The sequence below is a fragment of the Hippocampus zosterae genome, chromosome 13 (assembly GCF_025434085.1).
Source record: "Hippocampus zosterae strain Florida chromosome 13, ASM2543408v3, whole genome shotgun sequence".
Lineage (NCBI taxonomy): Eukaryota > Metazoa > Chordata > Actinopteri > Syngnathiformes > Syngnathidae > Hippocampus > Hippocampus zosterae.
Genome location: NC_067463.1, coordinates 20,463,198 through 20,483,047, shown reverse-complemented (window position 1 = coordinate 20,483,047; position 19,850 = coordinate 20,463,198). Strand labels below are relative to the sequence as shown.

The following is a 19,850-nucleotide window of genomic DNA, read 5'->3' as shown; positions in this document are numbered from 1 at the left end:
AAAAAAATAAAATTAACCAAGGGAGTATCCTTGCCCTCTGCTCGCTTCTCATTTGCTGTGCATAAAACCACATATTCCCCTTTTGCACTCTCTCTCTCACACGCACACACACACACACACACACACACACACACAGAGGTCAAGTGTCAGAGGTCATATTGAGTCTGGAGAGGATTTAGTTTTGGGCTGCTTGATCTAGAACACACACACGCACATTCATAAATGCAGGCCTATTCTTGGGGCACAAAAGGTTGGAAGGAATCAGTCTCACCGATAAGTTACTTAAGATAAGATTTAAAAAAAAAAAACTTTGTATGTCTCACAATGGACAAATTCCCAATTTACAGCAGCAAAATTATGAAAGGGAGAAAATAGAAAACAAAATGTAAAAAAATCTAAATGTAAAATATAAATACAAGCATATTAAAAAAAACGGGTGAGTGGGGGGGGGGGGGTCCATGTTTTAAGGTCTGTCTATTTAATAGCCTGACAGCAGTCAGGCATTTACCGTAGAATTGAGTTCCAATTGATTAAGGGCCAGTATATTATCTGGACACTTTCAGTGATTATTAAGTTTTTGTTTATATTTATACAGCTACTATATACCTTGTATTTTTGTTTTATTTCAAACCGGAACAGGCCGCCCGGTAGTCCAGTGGTTAGCACGTGGGCTTCACAGTGCAGAGGTACCGGGTTCGATTCCAGCTCCGGCCTCCCTGTGTGGAGGCCCGGTTTGCATGTTCTCCCCGGGCCTGCGTGGGTTTTCTCCGGGTGCTCCGGTTTCCTCCCACATTCCAAAAACATGCGTGGCAGGCTGATTGAACACTCTAAATTGTCCCTAGGTGTGAGTGTGTGCGTGGATGGTTGTTCGTCTGTGTGCCCTGCGATTGGCTGGCAACCGATTCAGGGTGTCCCCCGCCTACTGCCCGAAGACAGCTGGGATAGGCTCCAGCACCCCCCGCGACCCTAGTGAGGATCAAGCGGCTCGGAAGATGAATGAATGAATGAATGAAACCGGAACAAACAAAAAAAAAAGACAAAATACTTCAAGGTGAACTGTGAGTGCTCGTTTAACTTCATATTATGAATCCTCATAATTATACTCTACAATTGGATTTATGCCGCTCCACTTCAGAGACTTTTGGGTAGACAATACAGGTCTGACCAAATTTTTGTTTGTATTTTTTGTTTGTTTTACGCAGAATAATCATAAAGTAAGCAAATTGTTGTATAGTTCATAAAAAAAATTAAGTTGTCATAATCCTTCTAAGCCAATTTCATTAGCGTGCGTCGATCTGACTTTCCGTCACCGCCAGCTAGCTACTCATTTGCTATTAAAACTGCTTCATGACAGTTTGGTTTCATTGACTTATGGGACAGTTGTGACAGAGCTTCATGAGTTCTGCCTGCACAGCAAGGAGAAGCGACAAAATAATAATCCTGTTGACATTCAATGCTTGCATTTGGCCTTTATGCCAATGGGCACGTTTTACAATGAAGCGCGAATGTTGGGAAAGAGAGAAAAAAAGAGAGCTGGGCAATTTTAACATGTTTACACTCTACTTTGGTTAGTGGTTTTGGGTTCAAACGGAACCCACCGCTGCAATTTGGATTCATCCACTTCCGTATTAAAACGCAAGGGGCCATCGAAAAAAGTGTCTTGTGGTCAGACGTTTCCACGTTTTGAACAAGGTCTCTCCATATGTTGTACAACATTTTCACAGGCTACGTAAATAAATAGCTAATAGCCGAGGTATTCATTCATTCATCTTCCGAGCCGCTTGATCCTCACGAGGGTCGCGGGGGGTGCTGGAGCCGATCCCAGCTGTCTTCGGGCAGTAGGCGGGGGACACCCTGAATCGGTTGCCAGCCAATCGCAGGGCACACAGAAACGAACAACCAATCACACTCACACTCACACCTAGGGACAATTTAGAGCGTCCAATCAGCCTACCATGCATGTTTTTGGAATGTGGGAGGAAACCGGAGCACCCGGAGAAAACCCACATGAGAACACGCAAACTCCACACAGGGAGGCCGGAGCTGGAATCGAACCCGGTACCTCTGCACTGTGAAGCCGACGTGCTAACCACTGGACACCACATTTTATTCATTCATTCATTCACTCATTCATTCATTCATTCATTTTCCGAGCCGCTTGATCCTCACTAGGGTCGCGGGGGTGCTGGAGCCTATCCCAGCTGACTTCGGGAAGTGGGCGGGGTTCACCCTGAATCGGTTGCCAGCCAATCGCAGGGCACACAGAAACGAACAACCATTCGCACTCACACTCACACCTAGGGACAATTTAGAGTGTTCAATCAGCCTGCCACGTATATTTTTGGAATGTGGGAGGAAACCGGAGCACCCGGAGAAAACCCACGCAGGCCCGGGGAGAACATGCAAACTCCACACAGGGAGGCCGGAGCTGGAATCGAACCCGGTACCTCTGCACTGTGAAGCCGACGTGCTAACCACTGGACAGCACATTTTATTCATTTTCCAAGCCGCTTGATCCTCACTAGGGTCGCGGGGGGTGCTGGAGCCTGTCCCAGCTGTCTTCGGGCAGTAGGCGGGGGACACCCTGAATCGGTTGCCAGCCAATCACAGGGCACACAGAGACGAACAACCATCCACGCTCACACTCACACCTCGGGACAATTTAGAGCGTCCAATCAGCCTGCCACGCATGTTTTTTTTTGGAATGTGGGAGGAAACCGGAGCACCCGGAGAAAACCCACGCAGGCCCGGGGAGAACATGCAAACTCCACACAGGGAGGCCGGAGCTGGAATCGAACCCGGTACCTCTGCACTGTGAAGCCGACGTGCTAACCACTGGACAGCACATTTTATTCATTTTCCAAGCCGCTTGATCCTCACTAGGGTCGCGGGGGGTGCTGGAGCCTGTCCCAGCTGTCTTCGGGCAGTAGGCGGGGGACACCCTGAATCGGTTGCCAGCCAATCACAGGGCACACAGAGACGAACAACCATCCACGCTCACACTCACACCTCGGGACAATTTAGAGCGTCCAATCAGCCTGCCACGCATGTTTTTTTTTGGAATGTGGGAGGAAACCGGAGCACCCGGAGAAAACCCACGCAGGCCCGGGGAGAACATGCAAACTCCACACAGGGAGGCCGGAGCTGGAATCGAACCCGGTACCTCTGCACTGTAAAGCCAACGTGCTAACCACTGGGCTACCGAGCCGCCCTAGCCGAGGTATACAAATACAAACACTCCAAACATGTTAGCAAAGGTAAGATTTAATAACCAGTCACACATTTGTGTGAAACATATAGTGTCAGTTACAAAGCATCCTAAACACAAAAGTAAAACACACACCGCAAAAAATGGCTTTTCATAATTTAGGAAAGCGAGACTTCATTAAGTGTTGGTGTTGAAGGGATCTTCGACATCACGATCGGAAATTGCAAGGTAAGCCTTGGACTTCTCAACAAACCAAGAGGTTATTGACTTCAGAAGAGAGATGAAAATGCAATTTGAAAAAAAAAGCTTAATTGGCCTAGAATGTAAAAGGCTAAAATGACACAACTATTCTCGACAACATCATGTCTGTTGTGAAGGAAACGGGAAACATTGATTTATGATTCACCGAGAGCTCAGACTAATAGTTTTAAAATTAATAGCGGGTACGATAATCTCATTGATGCCACATTTATGAATAACCCAAAAAAATTCAAAGACGTGAGAATGGCCGTTTCGAAAGTCAATTCCTCAGTTTTGATTTCGGAGGTGGACATTTTTTTTCCATTAACTAACAAAGTACATTCATTCATTCATTCATCCACCGAGCCGCTTGATCCTCACGAGGGTCGCGGGGGGTGCTGGAGCCTATCCCAGCTGTCTTCGGGCAGTAGGCGGGGGACACCCTGAATCGGTTGCCAGCCAATCACAGGGCACACAGAAACGAACGACCATTCGCACTCACACTCACACCTAGGGACAATTTAGAGCAGGGGTCACCAACCTTTTTGAAACCAAGAGCTACTTCTTGGGCACTGATTAATGTGAAGGGCTACCAGTTTGATACACACTTAAATAATTTGCCAGAAATAGCCAATTTGCTCAATTTACCTTTAACTCTATGTTATTATTAATAATTAATGATATTTATCTTTGTGAAAACACTGATCATGTTAATGATTTCTCACAACAAATATATAGAAACAGATAAATATCAATATGCAACACTTTATTTTTATATTTTTCAAACATTTGAAAATGATCACTTCTACAACAGTATTATGAAATCACAATATCCCATTTTAACTAGCTAGCCACTAACATTTTTTAACAAATCATGAATTACTTTGCACCATGTTTGTACAAATAATAACTCATGTAAAATACAAAAATCAACTCTCAAATTTTTAAATAAATCATGTCACACTTTGAACTGGACACCAAATCTGTTATCTGTTTCTATGTCAATTAGTGGGAAGCCTGGCATTGCATGCTGTTAACCAGTGTGTTGTACTCTGGTGTGTAACTTGACACTGCAACTCTGAGTGAGTCTTGCAGATGTGCATCAGTGAGGCGTGTTCTGTGTTTGTTTTTGATGAAGTTCATGTCAGAAAAGGCTGATTCACAAAGATAAGTTGAACCAAACAGGCTTGCAACCTTCATAGCTGCTGCGCATACACCACTGTACTTTTCTGTGTCAAGAAGGCACCAAAAGTTTGGTGCAGCCTGATGGGCTTTGAGGTGGAGGTCATTTTGCAGTGTTACAATTTCAATCTCCACCTGTTCAGCATCCAGGCTGAATGTTGCACTTAACTGCTCAGCAATACATGATATGTCCACGTTCATGAAAGGTTTAGAAATGAACGACACACATGGCTCAAGCTGATCCAGGTCACAAAACCTGTTCTCAAACTCTTGACCAACTCTGTTTATGACCTGAGAGTACTTTTCTGCAACTTTGTCAAAAGCCTCAGATGCAGAAGCATTGTCTTTCAGCACCATCTGCACAGAGGGAAAGTGCAGCACTTTTTTTCTCTGTAAATGCACAGAGAAAAGGCTCATCTTAGCTTTAAATGCATTTAAAGCACTTATCATATCGGCAACAGTCTTACCTTTGCCTTGCAGCTCACAGTTCAAACTGTTCAGTTTCCCAGTAATGTCCGTTAAAAATGCAAGGTCATCATCATTACTTCTTTGACAACATCCCCGTCTGTAAATGCCTTCTTTTTCTTAATCAAGAATTGCGTAGCTCTAAACGAGGCTTCGGTTGCTTTTTGGGAGTTTTTAACCGGTCTAGTGAAAAAAGACTGCCGTTTGCACAAAGCAGCCTTTAACTCACGGGCTTTCTCTGCTCGCAGTGCGCTGCCCGGTGGGTAGTTAGCGTGGTAACTTGTGTGACACGTAGTGAAATGTCTCTCCACATTGTGCCGCTTTGCTACCGCCACAGTTGCCCCGCAAATGAGACACACGCAGGATCCTTTCACAGTGGTAAAAAAAAAACTCTCCCTCCCATTCGTCGTGAAAATGATATGTTTTCTTTCTTTTTTCTGCCATTTTTTGGGGTAACTCTTCTCCTCAGTTTCGTTGCGTCTGCTAGCTTGTTTGTATGAGCGCAACAAACGCTATGAACTATACTAGGTCAGAGTTCATTTATATTAAACACAAAAAACATTTTAAATTTTAAGTGTTTTTATATATATGTTGTCATTTGTAAGTTACATGCAAGTCTGATTTAAACAACAATAGCAAAAAAAAAAAAATAATAAAAAATAGAGGCAGCTCACTGGTAAGTGCTGCTATTTGATCTATTTTTAGAACAGGCCTGCGGGCGACTCATCTAGTCCTTACGGGCGACCTGGTGCCCGCGGGCACCGCGTTGGTGACGTCTGATTTAGAGTGTTCAATCAGCCTGCCACGCATATTTTTGGAACGTGGGAGGAAACCGGAGCACCCGGAGAAAACCCACTCAGGCCCAGGGAGAACATGCAAACTCCACACAGGGAGGCCGGAGCTGGAATCGAACCCGGTACCTCTGCACTGCGAAGCCGACGTGCTAACCACTGGACTACCGGGCCGCCTTAACAAAGTACAGTATCTTCAAAAATAAAATATATCTTACTGATTTTTAACCAAAGTTTTGCTTTTGCAGATGCCATTTTCTTCTAGCTTTTAAAACAATCAATTAAAAGAAAAAAAAAGAAAAGAACATACCAAGATGAGTGCACTGCAAAGATTTTCTAACATTCTCTGTGGCGTTGGTTACAGTTATTTCATCTGGAACTGAAAATATTCATTTTCATATACGTATGGCATGGAACTGAACTCCACTCAGCCTGGACTTCGGCGTCAAACATGTCAAATCAAAAAGCGGCACACAAAGCTTCTAACCGAGCCGTATAGAACTACTGCCGGAACATCCGTCCATTTTAGAAAGCGCTTGTCCTCAGAGGAGTCGCTGGCGAGCTGGAGTTGACCCCCAGCTGACTTAAGGCGAGGGGACAGCTTGGAATGGTGTCCTGCGTAAAACGTCAGCATGACTGTAAACAACTCAAGTCTTCATGTTCCTTAATCCGTCTTGACATGCTTTGTCAATCACGAGTTCTTAGTCTAACAAACTGTAGAATATATATATATATATAATTATTATATAATAATATAATTATTACATAATAATTACACACACACACGAGGGTCATTCAATAAATAGGATTAATATTTCGATATCAGGACTTCTAATACAGATAGAAGCTTACTTTTTTTTTTGGGTGGGGGCGGGGGGTCAACATAGCCTCCCAGCAAGGTCACACACTTTTCCCCATCTGTGCACAAGCTTCCATCTTCCCTCAATTTAAAACTCTTTGTACCGATATCTCAGCCAGTTGCTCGCAACACTTTTGACCTCATCGTCACTTTCAAACTTGTCAATGCTTTTAGGGGACCAAACAGGTGAAGGTCTGAAGGGGCATGAGTCTGCGCTGGAAGGGGGGGTGGGGAGGGATGAGGGAGCAGTTCCCAGCCCAGGTCGTCGATGGTCTGCACCGTTATGGGCTGATGTGTTAAGTGACCGTGAAGTCAAACGTGTTGTATGAAGCGATTGGCTGTGACATCATTCCAAAGATTTTTTATGTTGAGGGAATATGGAACGCTCGTGCACAGACGGGGGGGGGGGGGGGATGACGAAAAAAAAAAAGTAAGCTTCTGTCTGTATTAAAAGTCCATCCATCCATCCATCCATTTTCTGAACCGCTTAATCCTCACTAGGGTCGCGGGGGGTGCTGGAGCCTATCCCAGCCGTCTCCGGGCAGTAGGCGGGGGACACCCTGAATCGGTTGCCAGCCAATCGCAGGGCACACAGAGACGAACAACCATCCACGCTCACACTCACACCTAGGGAGAATTTAGAGCGTCCAATCAGCCTGCCATGCGTGTTTTTGGAATGTAGGAGGAAACCGGAGCACCCGGAGAAAACCCACGCAGGCCCGGGGAGAACATGCAAACTCCAAACAGGGAGGCCGGAGCTGGAATCGAACCCGGTACCTCTGCACTGTGAAGCCGACGTGGTAACCACTGGACTACCGGGCCGCCTGTATTAAAAGTCCTTATTTCAAAAAATTCACCTTATTCATTGAATGACCTTTTTGTCTGTGTGTATACACACACACACACACACACACACACACACACACACACACACACACACACACACACACGCACACACAAACTTAGTGGCTCATATTTTTGGGGTTAAATATAATTGTCAAACAGGTAATCATGACATTCTAAGGGCAGCTCCCTAATTCATCCTTCCACCACTTCGTAGTAGTACTTCATCAGTGCAGTGTCAGAGCTTATCTTCGTGGTTTTCAATTCAACCCATCGTCCTTTTCCCAAATCTCAGAACATTCAGATCAATTTGGTGGCAGCATCTCTCACACAGTACAGTGGCTACGTTGTATTTGTTTGAAAAATTCGGTATAAATATTTCAAAGAGATACAGTACATAGGAACCGACCCACCGGTTCCTATTCTTCAGTGCATTATCAGGATTTCGACATAGACAGCCGGTAAGATGAACTACGCAGCCACGTGGCCAATCAAATAAATGTTGTCATAGAGATGGCCCACAAAGTCATCCGAGACGTTATGGGCTGCTCTGCGAGTGTTCCTGATGAATTCCCTCTTGGACATTTTGTTTTTGACGTGAGGGCTGCTCAGATCAATGGACAGCAGGATGAGACTGTAGCACAGCACATACACGGCATCTGCAAAGAGCAAAATGGTACACTTTGAGATCAGTTTCTAGGAAAACAAAAAAAAATGGCCACAAATGTTGTTCTCAAGAAGAGAGATGTTCTATTCACGTTGTCTAACTCGCAAGACATAATGGTAGACAATTTAGCAGGTTGCAACACAGTGGTAGAAACTCAAGTACCGGTACATTCATTCATTCATTCATCTTCCGAGCCGCTTGATCCTCAACTAGGGTCGCGGGGGGTGCCGGAGCCTATCCCAGCTGTCTTCGGGCAGTAGGCGGGGGACACCCTGAATCGGTTGCCAGCCAATCGCAGGGCACACAGAAACGAACAACCATTCGCACTCACACTCACACCTAGGGACAATTTAGAGCGTCCAATCAGCCTGCCATGCTTATTTTTGGAATGTGGGAGGAAACCGGAGCACCCGGAGAAAACCCACGCAGGCCCGGGGAGAACATGCAAACTCCACACAGGGAGGCCGGAGCTGGAATCGAACCCGGTACCTCTGCACTGTGAAGCCGACGTGCTAACCACTGGACTACCGGGCCGCCCCTTATAGGCATTCAATGCTTTTCAAAAAAAAAAAAAAATCCAGGTTAGTTTTAAATCCATCTTTCTCATCCTCCAGAATGCCGATAAAGATCTTTTACATTTATGTCATAGTTGAATGCGTTCTGAGGCCTATTATGGAATAGATATTTCAAAAAGGTTAATAATGAGCCAAAAAAAACATTATCAATCGTAGGCGCATTTCTAATCATAGACATTGTTTGTCATTGTTACGTAATTTATACTAATAGGCCGTTTGATAGTGAGTGTACAACTCACCAGGACTGAGACCCAGCTCTCGGACAAGACCCGGGTTACAGGTACAAAACCTGTGGCTGAATTTGGTGATGAGTGTCTCCAGATACTCTCCTCTCTCCTCGGGTGCATGAATGTGTCTGAAGAAATCCCTCAGAGCATTCGGGAGGAACTGATTGCTGAAGTTGTGAAGGGTCACCAGCTCGTCCAAAACATCCCGCCTGCACATGCACATTATGAACGCTTTGAGGTATGTTGCTATCAATTTTTCATGCATACACGTGTAAGAAAAGGTTTCTAAAAATGGGGTCATTTTCATAAAAAGTATTTGCATTTTAGTGGTGGGTCAGAACATCGATGTTGGGATACTTTGATTTGGTTTCCAGCGCTTTACTCTCTCGCATAAACTGACAAAATATGAAAAGGCTGACAAATGCTGACAAGATGGATGATTTGATATACAACGTGTATTTCACTGATAATTCTTCACCCAATAAAAAGACACGCCACAGCACAAATCTCGGACCTGCTGATTTTCAATGAGCCGGCCTGAGATTTTCAATCCAGTAAATCGCCAGCGGTGACTCAAGCTAGCCGAGCTTTTCGCAATTCCAACTCCACCGTTGTTTGCCTTCTCCTTAACTGCTGATTTTACATCGTATCAACTTGTTTTTGAGGTTTTAATTGTTATTTTTATTCTTCGCCTCCTCAAAAAAAGCACATGGATAAAGTATTATAATCATAGGGTTCCCCACCAAAATGTAAATGTCAGTAAATAAAATTAAAAACGTTGATAAGAAAGGAGACCATTGTATGCCATAATTTTTCTAATTAATTGCAGATGATTTTATTTTTTTAATGGAATGACAATTTTCATCGAGCCGTTGCACTTTGTAAATGTTGATGTTATAAATGTAAAAAAAAAGATATTTTTTTTCTTTTCTTTTTCTGTTTAGTTTACGGCAGGTGTCAAATTGTTTTAGATGGCGAGAAGATTTGACAACAAAAGACGATACTGCCTTCTAAAAATAACATAATATAAAAAACAACAATCATAATAATAATAATAATTAAATGATGTGAAGGAAAATTGTAAATAGTACTGCGATTTATCCATTGTGTTCATATTGTATTTAATTGAAAGATGTTTGTTGTTTTTTTTTTTTCTCTTTCTCCTTTCTTCTTTCTACATACATTCTTGCTGCTGGAGGCTGTAAATTTCCCCAGTGTGGGACGAATAAAGGATATCTTATCTTATCTTATCTTAAAATGACTACAAGGCAAATAAGTATACCAACTCATGGACTGATAAATAAAATCATGATAATGTTGACTTTGTCTTAGAATTATGACCAGAAATGATTATTACTATTTTATTATTAGTATTATATTTACCCGAATGTATGTCAGATTCAATACATTTCATTAGCATCTATATTTAACTAAATAAAGGAAAAAAAAAGAGTCGGCACCCTCGTCTGTGAATTTCCGAGAGCGCGTACACATTTCAAGGCTTACCTCTCATCTAGGTAAATTCTCAGCATCTTCCAGTTGAGCCGTCGGGTGTAAAAGATGAACTTGGCCTGCTCTTTGGGGTGATCCACGAGTATGCCTTTCGACATGAAATAAGAGATACCCTATTGAGGACCGAGGGGAGAGAGAGAGGCAGAGAGGTTGACAGAGGGCGAGCGAGGAAGAGAGAGAGAGCGAGAGAGAGAGAGAGAGAGAGATCATACATTGTCCTTAGTGCTTCTGAAGAACACGTATGTGCATGGTGGCGGCGGGGGGGGGGGGGGGGGGGTGTCTGTGGGACTCGAGTCCTTTGATGTTCGGCATGCATTACCTCCTGCGGGTTGGCGTTGAACGTAAGGCTGCCTTCATCTAGCTGTAGATATAGTCTTCTATACGAGAAACCAGCAGGCAGCCTTCTGTTGTAGATGGAGCAGTGACCCCATGTGGACTTGCAGAGGCTGCAAAAAAAACAACACGGGGGGGGGGTTAGCAAAGATTCATTTGGGGGAAAAAGAAGAAGACATTTACTGCAAACACATGGCAAAGTGCCATCGCAGGAACCATTTCAATCGCCTTACCCCTGCCACAGATATTCATCATGTCCGAGGTCCTGCCACACACACCCGGCCAGACATAGATCAGTAGCGTTCAGATACGACAAGATGGTGATTCCCAACTCTGGTGGTAGCATTTCCAAATCTATAAAACCATTTTGTTCTTTACCTACAATAAAAAAAACAAAGAATGAAAGAGAAGGTTTAAATAAACGTCAAGGCACGTACAGGAGAGTGAAAAGGATGTTTTTGTTTCTAAGCGGGGAAATCGACACAGTCTGATGACGTTCGGCTCAGCAAGCGTAGGTTACAATTTTCCTTTTGGACATGGATGATGACGCGCAATATGTCACTGTACCTCTCTTGAGTTAAAGAGATCGTAGTCTTAAACACAAATAGTTTTGCTTGTGGAGCGCCTAGTACAGGGGTGTCCAAACTTTTTGCCAAGGGGGCCAGATTTTATGTGGTAAAATGTCGGGGGGGCCGACCTTGGCTGACATTCTTTACATTGAACAACAATATTGTCCAACAAATTTTAGTAAGCCAGTCTGTTTCACATTTCCATTTTTATTTTAATTTCAACAATCTTAAGAATTTCTTTTGGTTCACTTGAAACAGGAATTTGAAATATGACATATCAGTCAATATAAACACGGAGTGATGTGATGCCCTCTAGTGTCTAAATGCTATTACTCATTTAGTGAATGCTATTACTCATTTAGCCACTAGAGGGAAGCAGTACTCTATGAAACATCACTCACCAGTCTACGAGACCTCAGTCAATGCAACACGTGTTCCATTGCGCCCAACCTGCGGGCCAGACGGCACTGATTTTATGACGGGGGCCGAGGGCCGGATGAAATTCCACCGCGGGCCGGATTTGGCCCGCGGGCCGGACTTTGGACATGCCTGGTGTAGACACATGACCACCAACGTGCACACGGACAAATGAAATCGCCGGTTCTTCTTTTCGCTAGTCAGACTGTAGATTCACAGCTCAGAACGTTCCAGAAGGCTGGAGACGAATCAGTTCATTTGAGTTTGTTCTCAGCAAACGAACGAAACTCAACAAACGAATGAGTTTATTAGTTTCAAAGTGTACTTTTCAAGAAAAACACCTTTATGAGGCCATTTTCAAACCAACACTGCTTTGCAGCATGACATGTTTTCAATCTGTTTTTTTGGCGGGGGAGGGGGGGTGCAATTCAGAGTACCGTAGTAGATGATTCTTTCACAATAAGAAGAATTAAACGAAAGCGTAGCATTGCTCATATAAAATATTTTCATCCTACCTCCTCTGCGTGTTTTCAGAAGATGGTAGATGTCGGGGCCATAGCAATGTTGAGGGATTCTTCGAAGTGGCCGTACATCCCTCCCTGGGGAAATTTTTATTTTGACCCGTTATGTTTGTCGTAATACACGTATGGCATACAAACAAGCACACAACACAAAAAAAAAAAAATTCTAGAAGCAAATGACACAAAATACACAGAGCCGAATAAACCTCTCTTACATAAATATGGATGTTGAATTTCTTTACAGATTGGATTACTACCAATCACAATTCCAGTGAAGGTGGGACAATGTGCAAAATGTAAATACAATAATACAATATTTGCAAATCCTTTTCAAACTTTGTTCAGTTGGATACATTCCAATGACAATATATTGAATGTTCAAGATGACATATTTGACATATTTGTCATATCTTCCGTACCGCTTGATCCTCACTAGGGTCGCGGGGGATGCTGGAGCCTATCCCAGCCGTCTTCGGGCAATAGGCGGGGGACACCCTGAATCGGTCGCCAGCCAATCACAGGGCACACAGAGACGAACAACCATTCGCACTCACACTCACACCTCGGGACAATTTAGAGCGTCCAATCAGCCTGCCACGCATGTTTTCGGAATGTGGGAGGAAACCGGAGCACCCGGAGAAAACCCACGCAGGACCGGGGAGAACATGCAAACTCCACACAGGGAGGCCGGAGCTGGAATCGAACCCGGTACCTCTGCACTGTGAAGCCGACGTGCTAGCCACTGGACTCCCGGGCCGTCCTGTCTGTAACTTTGAAGCATTAATGGTGCATTCATAGATAGGCATGTCACACACACACACACACACACACACAGACTTTTGAACTTTGCACTGACAACAATCTGGACGGCCTTTTTCCTCTTTCGCCTGGAGGACACGACATCCATCCATCAATCCAACCATCATCTGATCCGCTTATCCTCAAGGCGGGTCGCGGGCGTGCTAGAGCCTATCCCAGCTGTCTTGGGGCAGCTGGCAGGGCATACAATTATGCACACAAACACAATTTAGGGACAATTTCAAGTGTTCACTTATAACCTACCATGCATGGTTTTGGAATGAGGGATGAAACTGGAGTAGCCGGAGAAAACCCACGCAGGCATGGAGAGAACAGGCAAACTCCAGAGAGAAAGACCGGGGGCTGGATTCGAACTCATGACAGTGTGAGGTAGACGTGTTAACCGGTCGACTACGCCTGACACAACATCCATGATTTGAAACACGGGCACCTCAGAAATGTCTGTGACACAATTTTTGACTAAGTAGTGAACCTCCACTCTATGCATTGCGAATGTTTGTTTTTTATTCTTATTTTTTTATGATGTTAGGAGATGGGCGGCCCGGTAGGTAGTCCAGTGGTTAGCACGTGGGCTTCACAGTGCAGAGGTACCGGGTTCGATTCCAGCTCCGGCCTCCCTGTGTGGAGTTTGCATGTTCTCCCCGGGCCTGCGTGGGTTTTCTCCGGGTGCTTCGGTTTCCTCCCACATTCCAAAAACATGCGTGGCAGGCTGACTGAACACTCTAAATTGTCCCTAGGTGTGAGTGTGAGCGTGGTTGGTTGTTCGTCTCTGTGTGCCCTGCGATTGGCTGGCAACCGATTCAGGGTGTCCCCCGCCTACTGCCCGGAGACGGCTGGGATGGGATCCAGCACCCCCCGCGACCCTAGTGAGGATCAAGCTGTACGGAAGATGAATGTTTTCTGTTTTCTCTTTTGCATTTTTACACAACATCCCAACTTAATTGGAATTGCGTTTTGTACATATCAAGAATCTTTTTTTTTTTAAATTCCCAGAGTTACCTGAATTCAAGAATGTAGTTAATATTCATTTCCTGACAGCAACGAGTACACTCCACTATAGATGCAATAGTGTCAGGTTTACCTTGCTCTTGTCTGGCTCTTCCTGTGTCAGCCAGTCGGTCCACAAGCTCTTCCTGAAGCTGCTGCTGTTGTCTGGGTGGCAGCCTCCACAGTGCCTGACCCATCTGAATGGTAGCAGAATAAGCCATGTCAGTTACAATCCATGAAGCACAGCAGTATGTGCTATTACAACAGAAACGTTCCAAAATAAACTAAATATGTCATTGTTGTCATTTACAGAAATTTGTACAGTGCCCTAAAATAGTATTTGCCCCACCTTCTCAAATTCTTTTACTGTATTTTCAGTCTATAAAGTGCACCTAAAAGCATTCCATTTGCGATGGAGTTACAGTCTCTTTATACAGTATTCCCCATTGAGTTGTTTCCCTGTTAGTGTTCCTATGCCACCTAGTGGTGATTATTAGCAATTGTAACATAAAAAGGTTCTGCACGACACTAATTGTCATAATAATAATAATAATACATTTTATTTATAAACGCCTTTCAAGACACCCAAGGACACTTTACAATAACAAAAAACACAAAACAATACGGTGTGCATTCACGAGCACACACTCAATCATATTACGACTTTGTGAGCTCTGCGCAGCCATTATGAAAGGAAGATAATACCAAAAGCATCATTAACTACTGACTAAAAAAAAAGCTGGAAATACTTCAAAGGATATTTAGCCCCTTGTGGATGTAAGGCCAGGAGGTGTGTTTGCCTTTTTGTTGAATCAATTGTCTTCATCACTTTTGTCTGTCATTTATTGTTTTGGAATGGCATTTTTATTTTTATGTTTCATGTCTGTGTCTGTGACTAGTTCTCATTGTTTTGTTACAGCTGCAGTGCTTGTAAAGGCTCCATATCAATGGTTCTAAACCTTGTTTGAGGTACCGAACCCAACCAGTTCAAATGCACAAAAGCACTTTAGTTTACATATTTAAATTTTCAGATATAAAAATTTGAATGAGGCAAAATAACATGCTTTTTTCCTCTCAAATATATTGTTATAATCATTTGTTTCAGATGTACGGTAATTATTTTCTGCATAAAAATTAATTCTGTGTTCAAAAAGTCTTTTTTCAAACTTGAGTCTTGAAAAAGAGGGGGTCGTCTTAGAATCAGGGCCGTCTTATATTCGGGCCAATACGTTACTTTTTCTCAGAGGGACAGGTAGTTTATTTTCTTAAAAAATAAAATTACCAGGCGGCCTGGTAGTCCAGTGGTTAGCACGTCGGCTTCACAGTGCAGAGGCACCAGGTTCGATTCCAGCTCCGGCCTCCCTGTTTGGAGTTTGCATGTTCTCCCCGGGCCTGAGTGGGTTTTCTCCGGGTGCTCCGGTTTCCTCCCACATTCCAAAAACATGCGTGGCAGGCTGATTGAACACTCTAAATTGTCCCTAGGTGTGAGTGTGAGTACGAATGGTTGTTCGTTTCTGTGTGCCCGGTGATTGGCTGGCAACTGATTCAGGGTGTCCCCCGCCTACTGCCCGAAGACAGCTGGGATATGCTCCAGCACCCCCCCGCGACCCTAGTGAGGATCAAGCGGTTAGGAAGATGAATGAATGAATGAATAAAATTACCATTTAGGAACGGCATTTTTTTGTTTAATTTTTGTTACTTTGGCTGATATTTACAATTATTTGTTGAACTTAAACATTAAAATAAACAAAAATGAGAATTTGAAAGGGGGTGAATACTAATACGAATACAATCATGTCATTGTACAAAGGGGTGCAGATTTGATATTGCTGCAAATTGCAATGCTTCCTGTGTGTGGATGTTATTTTCATTTACTTTTGGTAATACAAGAGGGTCCCTGCTACAGGGGATTTTTTTTTTTTTAACATTTTTAAAAACCTGGGATTAAACGCTGAATAAGCATTTTCAAGAAAAAAGGAGGCTGGCTCCCCAAAACCAATTTCCCCAGTGCGGGACAAATAAAGCATATCTTAAATAAATGATACTTTAAAAGAAAATACTGGAAAAAAAAAGGTGAATACAGGGCAGAGGTAGAAAATCCAGTTCCAGAATGGGCAAAACCTGCCATAGTTTGGGTTTGCCGCAGGCGCTTCTTCTCAATCGGCAGTAAACCAGACTCCTTATCTGCCGGTTGAGAAGCACCTGTGGCTGACGCTAAACTGTGGGGCAGTGTTATGATTTCTTGGACATGGGTTTGCCATCTGTGGTCCACAGGTGCCGAACCCGAAATATGCAGGGGTCCACTGTGGCTGTGTCCAATTTCACATGCTGCATCATTTGAAGGCTGCATTTTTTGTTGAGACGCCAAATCGGAAGATCCTCGAGTTCACCGACAGACTTCAGTGTGACGTCACTCGACAATGGCGACACCCCCCCCCACCTCCAATGAGACACAGTCCGTGAATGGCAAAACAAAATTTTAATAATAATAATTTTAATAATACCCATATTTTTAGATATTATTACATGAATTTAGTGATATGACATTATTTCACGTGTCTAAAGTGATTTACATTGACTACGTGAAAGCGTGCTGTTATCTCCCCGCATGTCGTTATTTGGTGAAATGAATGAAATACTTTGAAGATAGTTATTAATTTATATCAATCAAATAAATTGTTAACATGATTTGCTGGAGGTCAAAATGTGTTGTGATGAACCAGAACAACAACCATCTTTGATTGTTTACATTCCCCTCCACATCGAACGCTTTCAGGTCGGAACTGGGACAATCCGAGTGGGATTTTTCCAACTTCAGACGTTCTTCGAATGCATGATAACCAATAACCAAATCAGTCTTTTCACTGCCATGTCTGTCCCTCCCTTGCCAGAAAAGTCGGCCGTGTTGCATAAACAATCCCGCACTGTTGTAAACATAAACGTTGAAAGTTCCAACACCATCGGTCGGTAGACGCGTAGTCACACTCTCCGTCCAATGAAAAACGACGTACAGGTCACATGTACGTTCTACTTGTAATGCGATTGGTTGTAACTGCTATCACGTGCTCTCAATTTCATGACTTAGCATCTTAGGCTATATTTATATTGGCATAAACATTGTGTCGATTTATGAAGCGATTTCTTAATTAAAAGTGATCGAGGCGTATTTAATTTGAATGCGGACGTTTTCTTACTGAATGACGGATGGTATTTCAACATGAAACACTTACCTGAGTTCAGAGATTCCTGTGACAGCTCAGCTTGCACACGAGCACAGCTGCAAACTAAGTTTGGCTTAGAGTGAGGTCTATTCGGTTGTCATTTCATTCAGCTATCTACCAATAAATAGACCCGAGATTCCGAGATTAAAGCAAATCTTCCTTGGTTTCTGTGGAGTGCTCCATTCTGTCGAGAACACCATTATCTCATGTTAAACCCTCCTCCTTTCCCTGCCATTCCTGCCCTCCCCTTTCCTACCTTATTACAACGACTCAACCAACCTATGCAACTACATTTGAAACGACACTATTTTCTATGAATCTTTAATTCCTCAAAAAACATTATTCCGTTCAAAGATATGTCAAATTATTAAAGATATTAAAACCACGATGCAATCATTGGATTTCAAATAAACGTCATTACACACCACGTGACAACAGGAGCCAATCCCGTTTTTGTCTGTTGAATACCCGGTAGAAACAAAAGTTCAAATTCCGGGTTGTCATTCAGACGCGGTTTTCAAAACAGTCGGTTAATTTACTTTTAAAATTGGATTAAGGTAAGTACTTTGATTGATTGCGTTATTCCATGTCATATTTTGATTAGACTCCCGTCTTTGATACTGATTTGTTGCTTTACTTTACTGTTATATATGTTAGTTGCTCCGTGTACAGCACTTTGTGTGCAGCTACGGCTGTTTGAAAGTGCTCTATACATTTGAGTTGAGACTCTAAAAAAATCAAGGCACTAGCTGCAGAAAATAACATAGATGCTATGTATTTATTTTGACGTTGTACTAGAGAAGAAAGAATGCTGCCCACTGGCGATGTGCAGGGCTGTCTTCGTAAATTGGAAACTCTCTTACGAATCGTAAAGTACCCTGGACCTGTCGACTACAATGGGTAAGCTGTTAACACTTAATCTTGTTTTAGGGGCAAAGTTGCCATCAAAAGGCAATGCATGCACAACATTGACAATAATTAATTTGCAAATTTCTCAACTGATTTGCATGGAATTTACTTTGTCAAGGTCAAAACATATGCGTTTAATACAGATGTCTCGCGTTCTCATGACCTCGCCATATCGCTGAGATTTCGAAATTTCAGCAAGAACGGAAGCCACAAAGGGTGCACATGTGCACACAAAAGGAAGATTAACTAATCATTGAATGTCGAGTATTTGAATAGCATTTTGTGTAAACTAATTCATGCATGATCGGCCAGATGTGTGTGCGTGTGCGTGCGTGTGTGTGTACATATATATATTCCGGAATTTTCAGAAAAGTCAACTTTCATCTCTGGAGATGGAATGATACGTTTTTTTTTTTTGACTGATACGATTGCTATCGATATAAGGCCTAAAGATTTGCCACAGTGGCATAACGCATTTATGAATGATACAATTTGATACGATAAAGGCGAATTCGATCGTTATTTTTCTGTAAAAAAAAAAACGATACTAATTAAAGATAACTCCACATAAACACAATAGAATGGTGTGTTATTGGATTTATTTTAAAAGCCACTCGGCTTTACTGATTCCAAGATGGGGGAAAAAAAAAAGATATCAGAGCAAGATAATGAAAAAAAACGTAAACACATCCTCTTAATATTCGACCGCAAAGTGCAATGGAACAGGCGAGCTCTCTTTTCTACAATTAATTAAGATTCAGTTATTGGTTTGGACTGTAGTGTTGATCACTGTTTTCCAAAGTAAAACACAGATGTTTGCAATTGATTTTTATTTATTTTTTTGTATGCAGACATCTGAGAACTACAAAAATCTGACAATAGTTACAGTTAGCAAGATTAAATTCCGACGATGAGGGCAGTTTTAAGTTAAACACGGTTTCTTAAAGAATAATGGACTCTCATAAGCTCTCAAGTGCGAAATTAATTTATGTTTTACATACAATAAGTTAAAATATGATGTAAAAACTGGTAATTGTTTTTGTTGCGTGATATCATTTCTTCGTGGTCGTTCCATTTCATAACTTCAACTTCTATTTCACATCAGCCTTTCTGTAGGAGACCCCTCAGCTTTTCTGCCAATATTGAGCTTCAGTCTCACCACCTTCTCTCCACCTTTTGCTGAGCAACTAGTGGCAGCTGGACTGGAGCTGACAGGAAAAACTGACCTGAGATTCACTGACACACTCTATAAGGTACCTCACTGAAGCGCATCATTTCTAAAGTCAAGAATAATATTTTATTCCTTTACTTGATTTGAACTATTGCTGATTTACTGCCATATACGAAGGTATAATATTGGGATACCTTAAAAAAATACGATAATTGAGACAATTTGAATGCGGTCTTTTTCCTCATTGATTGCGTTAGAGGTTTTGGTTTGGGACTTGGTATTGGCAGATCCTCAAAATCAAGTGCCCTGGACTCGCACTCAGTTGCAAAAAAAA

At 42.8% G+C, this 19,850-nt stretch overlaps 2 protein-coding genes across 3 annotated transcripts in view; one reads left to right on the top strand and one right to left on the bottom strand.

The window, feature by feature from the left end:
- Positions 1–19,850, top strand: part of cep44 (centrosomal protein 44) — a 112,190-nt gene that overhangs the window by 82,904 nt on the left and 9,436 nt on the right. The window contains exons 1-3 of one of the 2 annotated variants that reach the window (XM_052083806.1): positions 17,885–17,993; positions 18,235–18,336; positions 19,451–19,598. In XM_052083806.1, coding sequence (XP_051939766.1) covers positions 18,245–18,336; positions 19,451–19,598 — 240 coding nt within the window. In that variant the 5' untranslated portion in view covers positions 17,885–17,993; positions 18,235–18,244. Of the gene's footprint in view, positions 1–17,884; positions 17,994–18,234; positions 18,337–19,450; positions 19,599–19,850 lie in introns of those variants that run through there. The other variant, XM_052083807.1, reaches the window with a different exon arrangement.
- On the bottom strand, positions 7,827–17,775 carry fbxo8 (F-box protein 8). The gene is made up of 8 exons (XM_052083808.1): positions 17,446–17,775; positions 14,310–14,412; positions 12,404–12,487; positions 11,136–11,280; positions 10,889–11,015; positions 10,564–10,682; positions 9,070–9,266; positions 7,827–8,247 (listed from the first exon to the last, which is right to left on the bottom strand). The coding sequence occupies exons 2-8, from the start codon at positions 14,410–14,412 to the stop codon at positions 8,060–8,062; spliced, it is 963 nt and encodes a 320-aa protein (XP_051939768.1). The 5' UTR covers positions 17,446–17,775; the 3' UTR covers positions 7,827–8,059.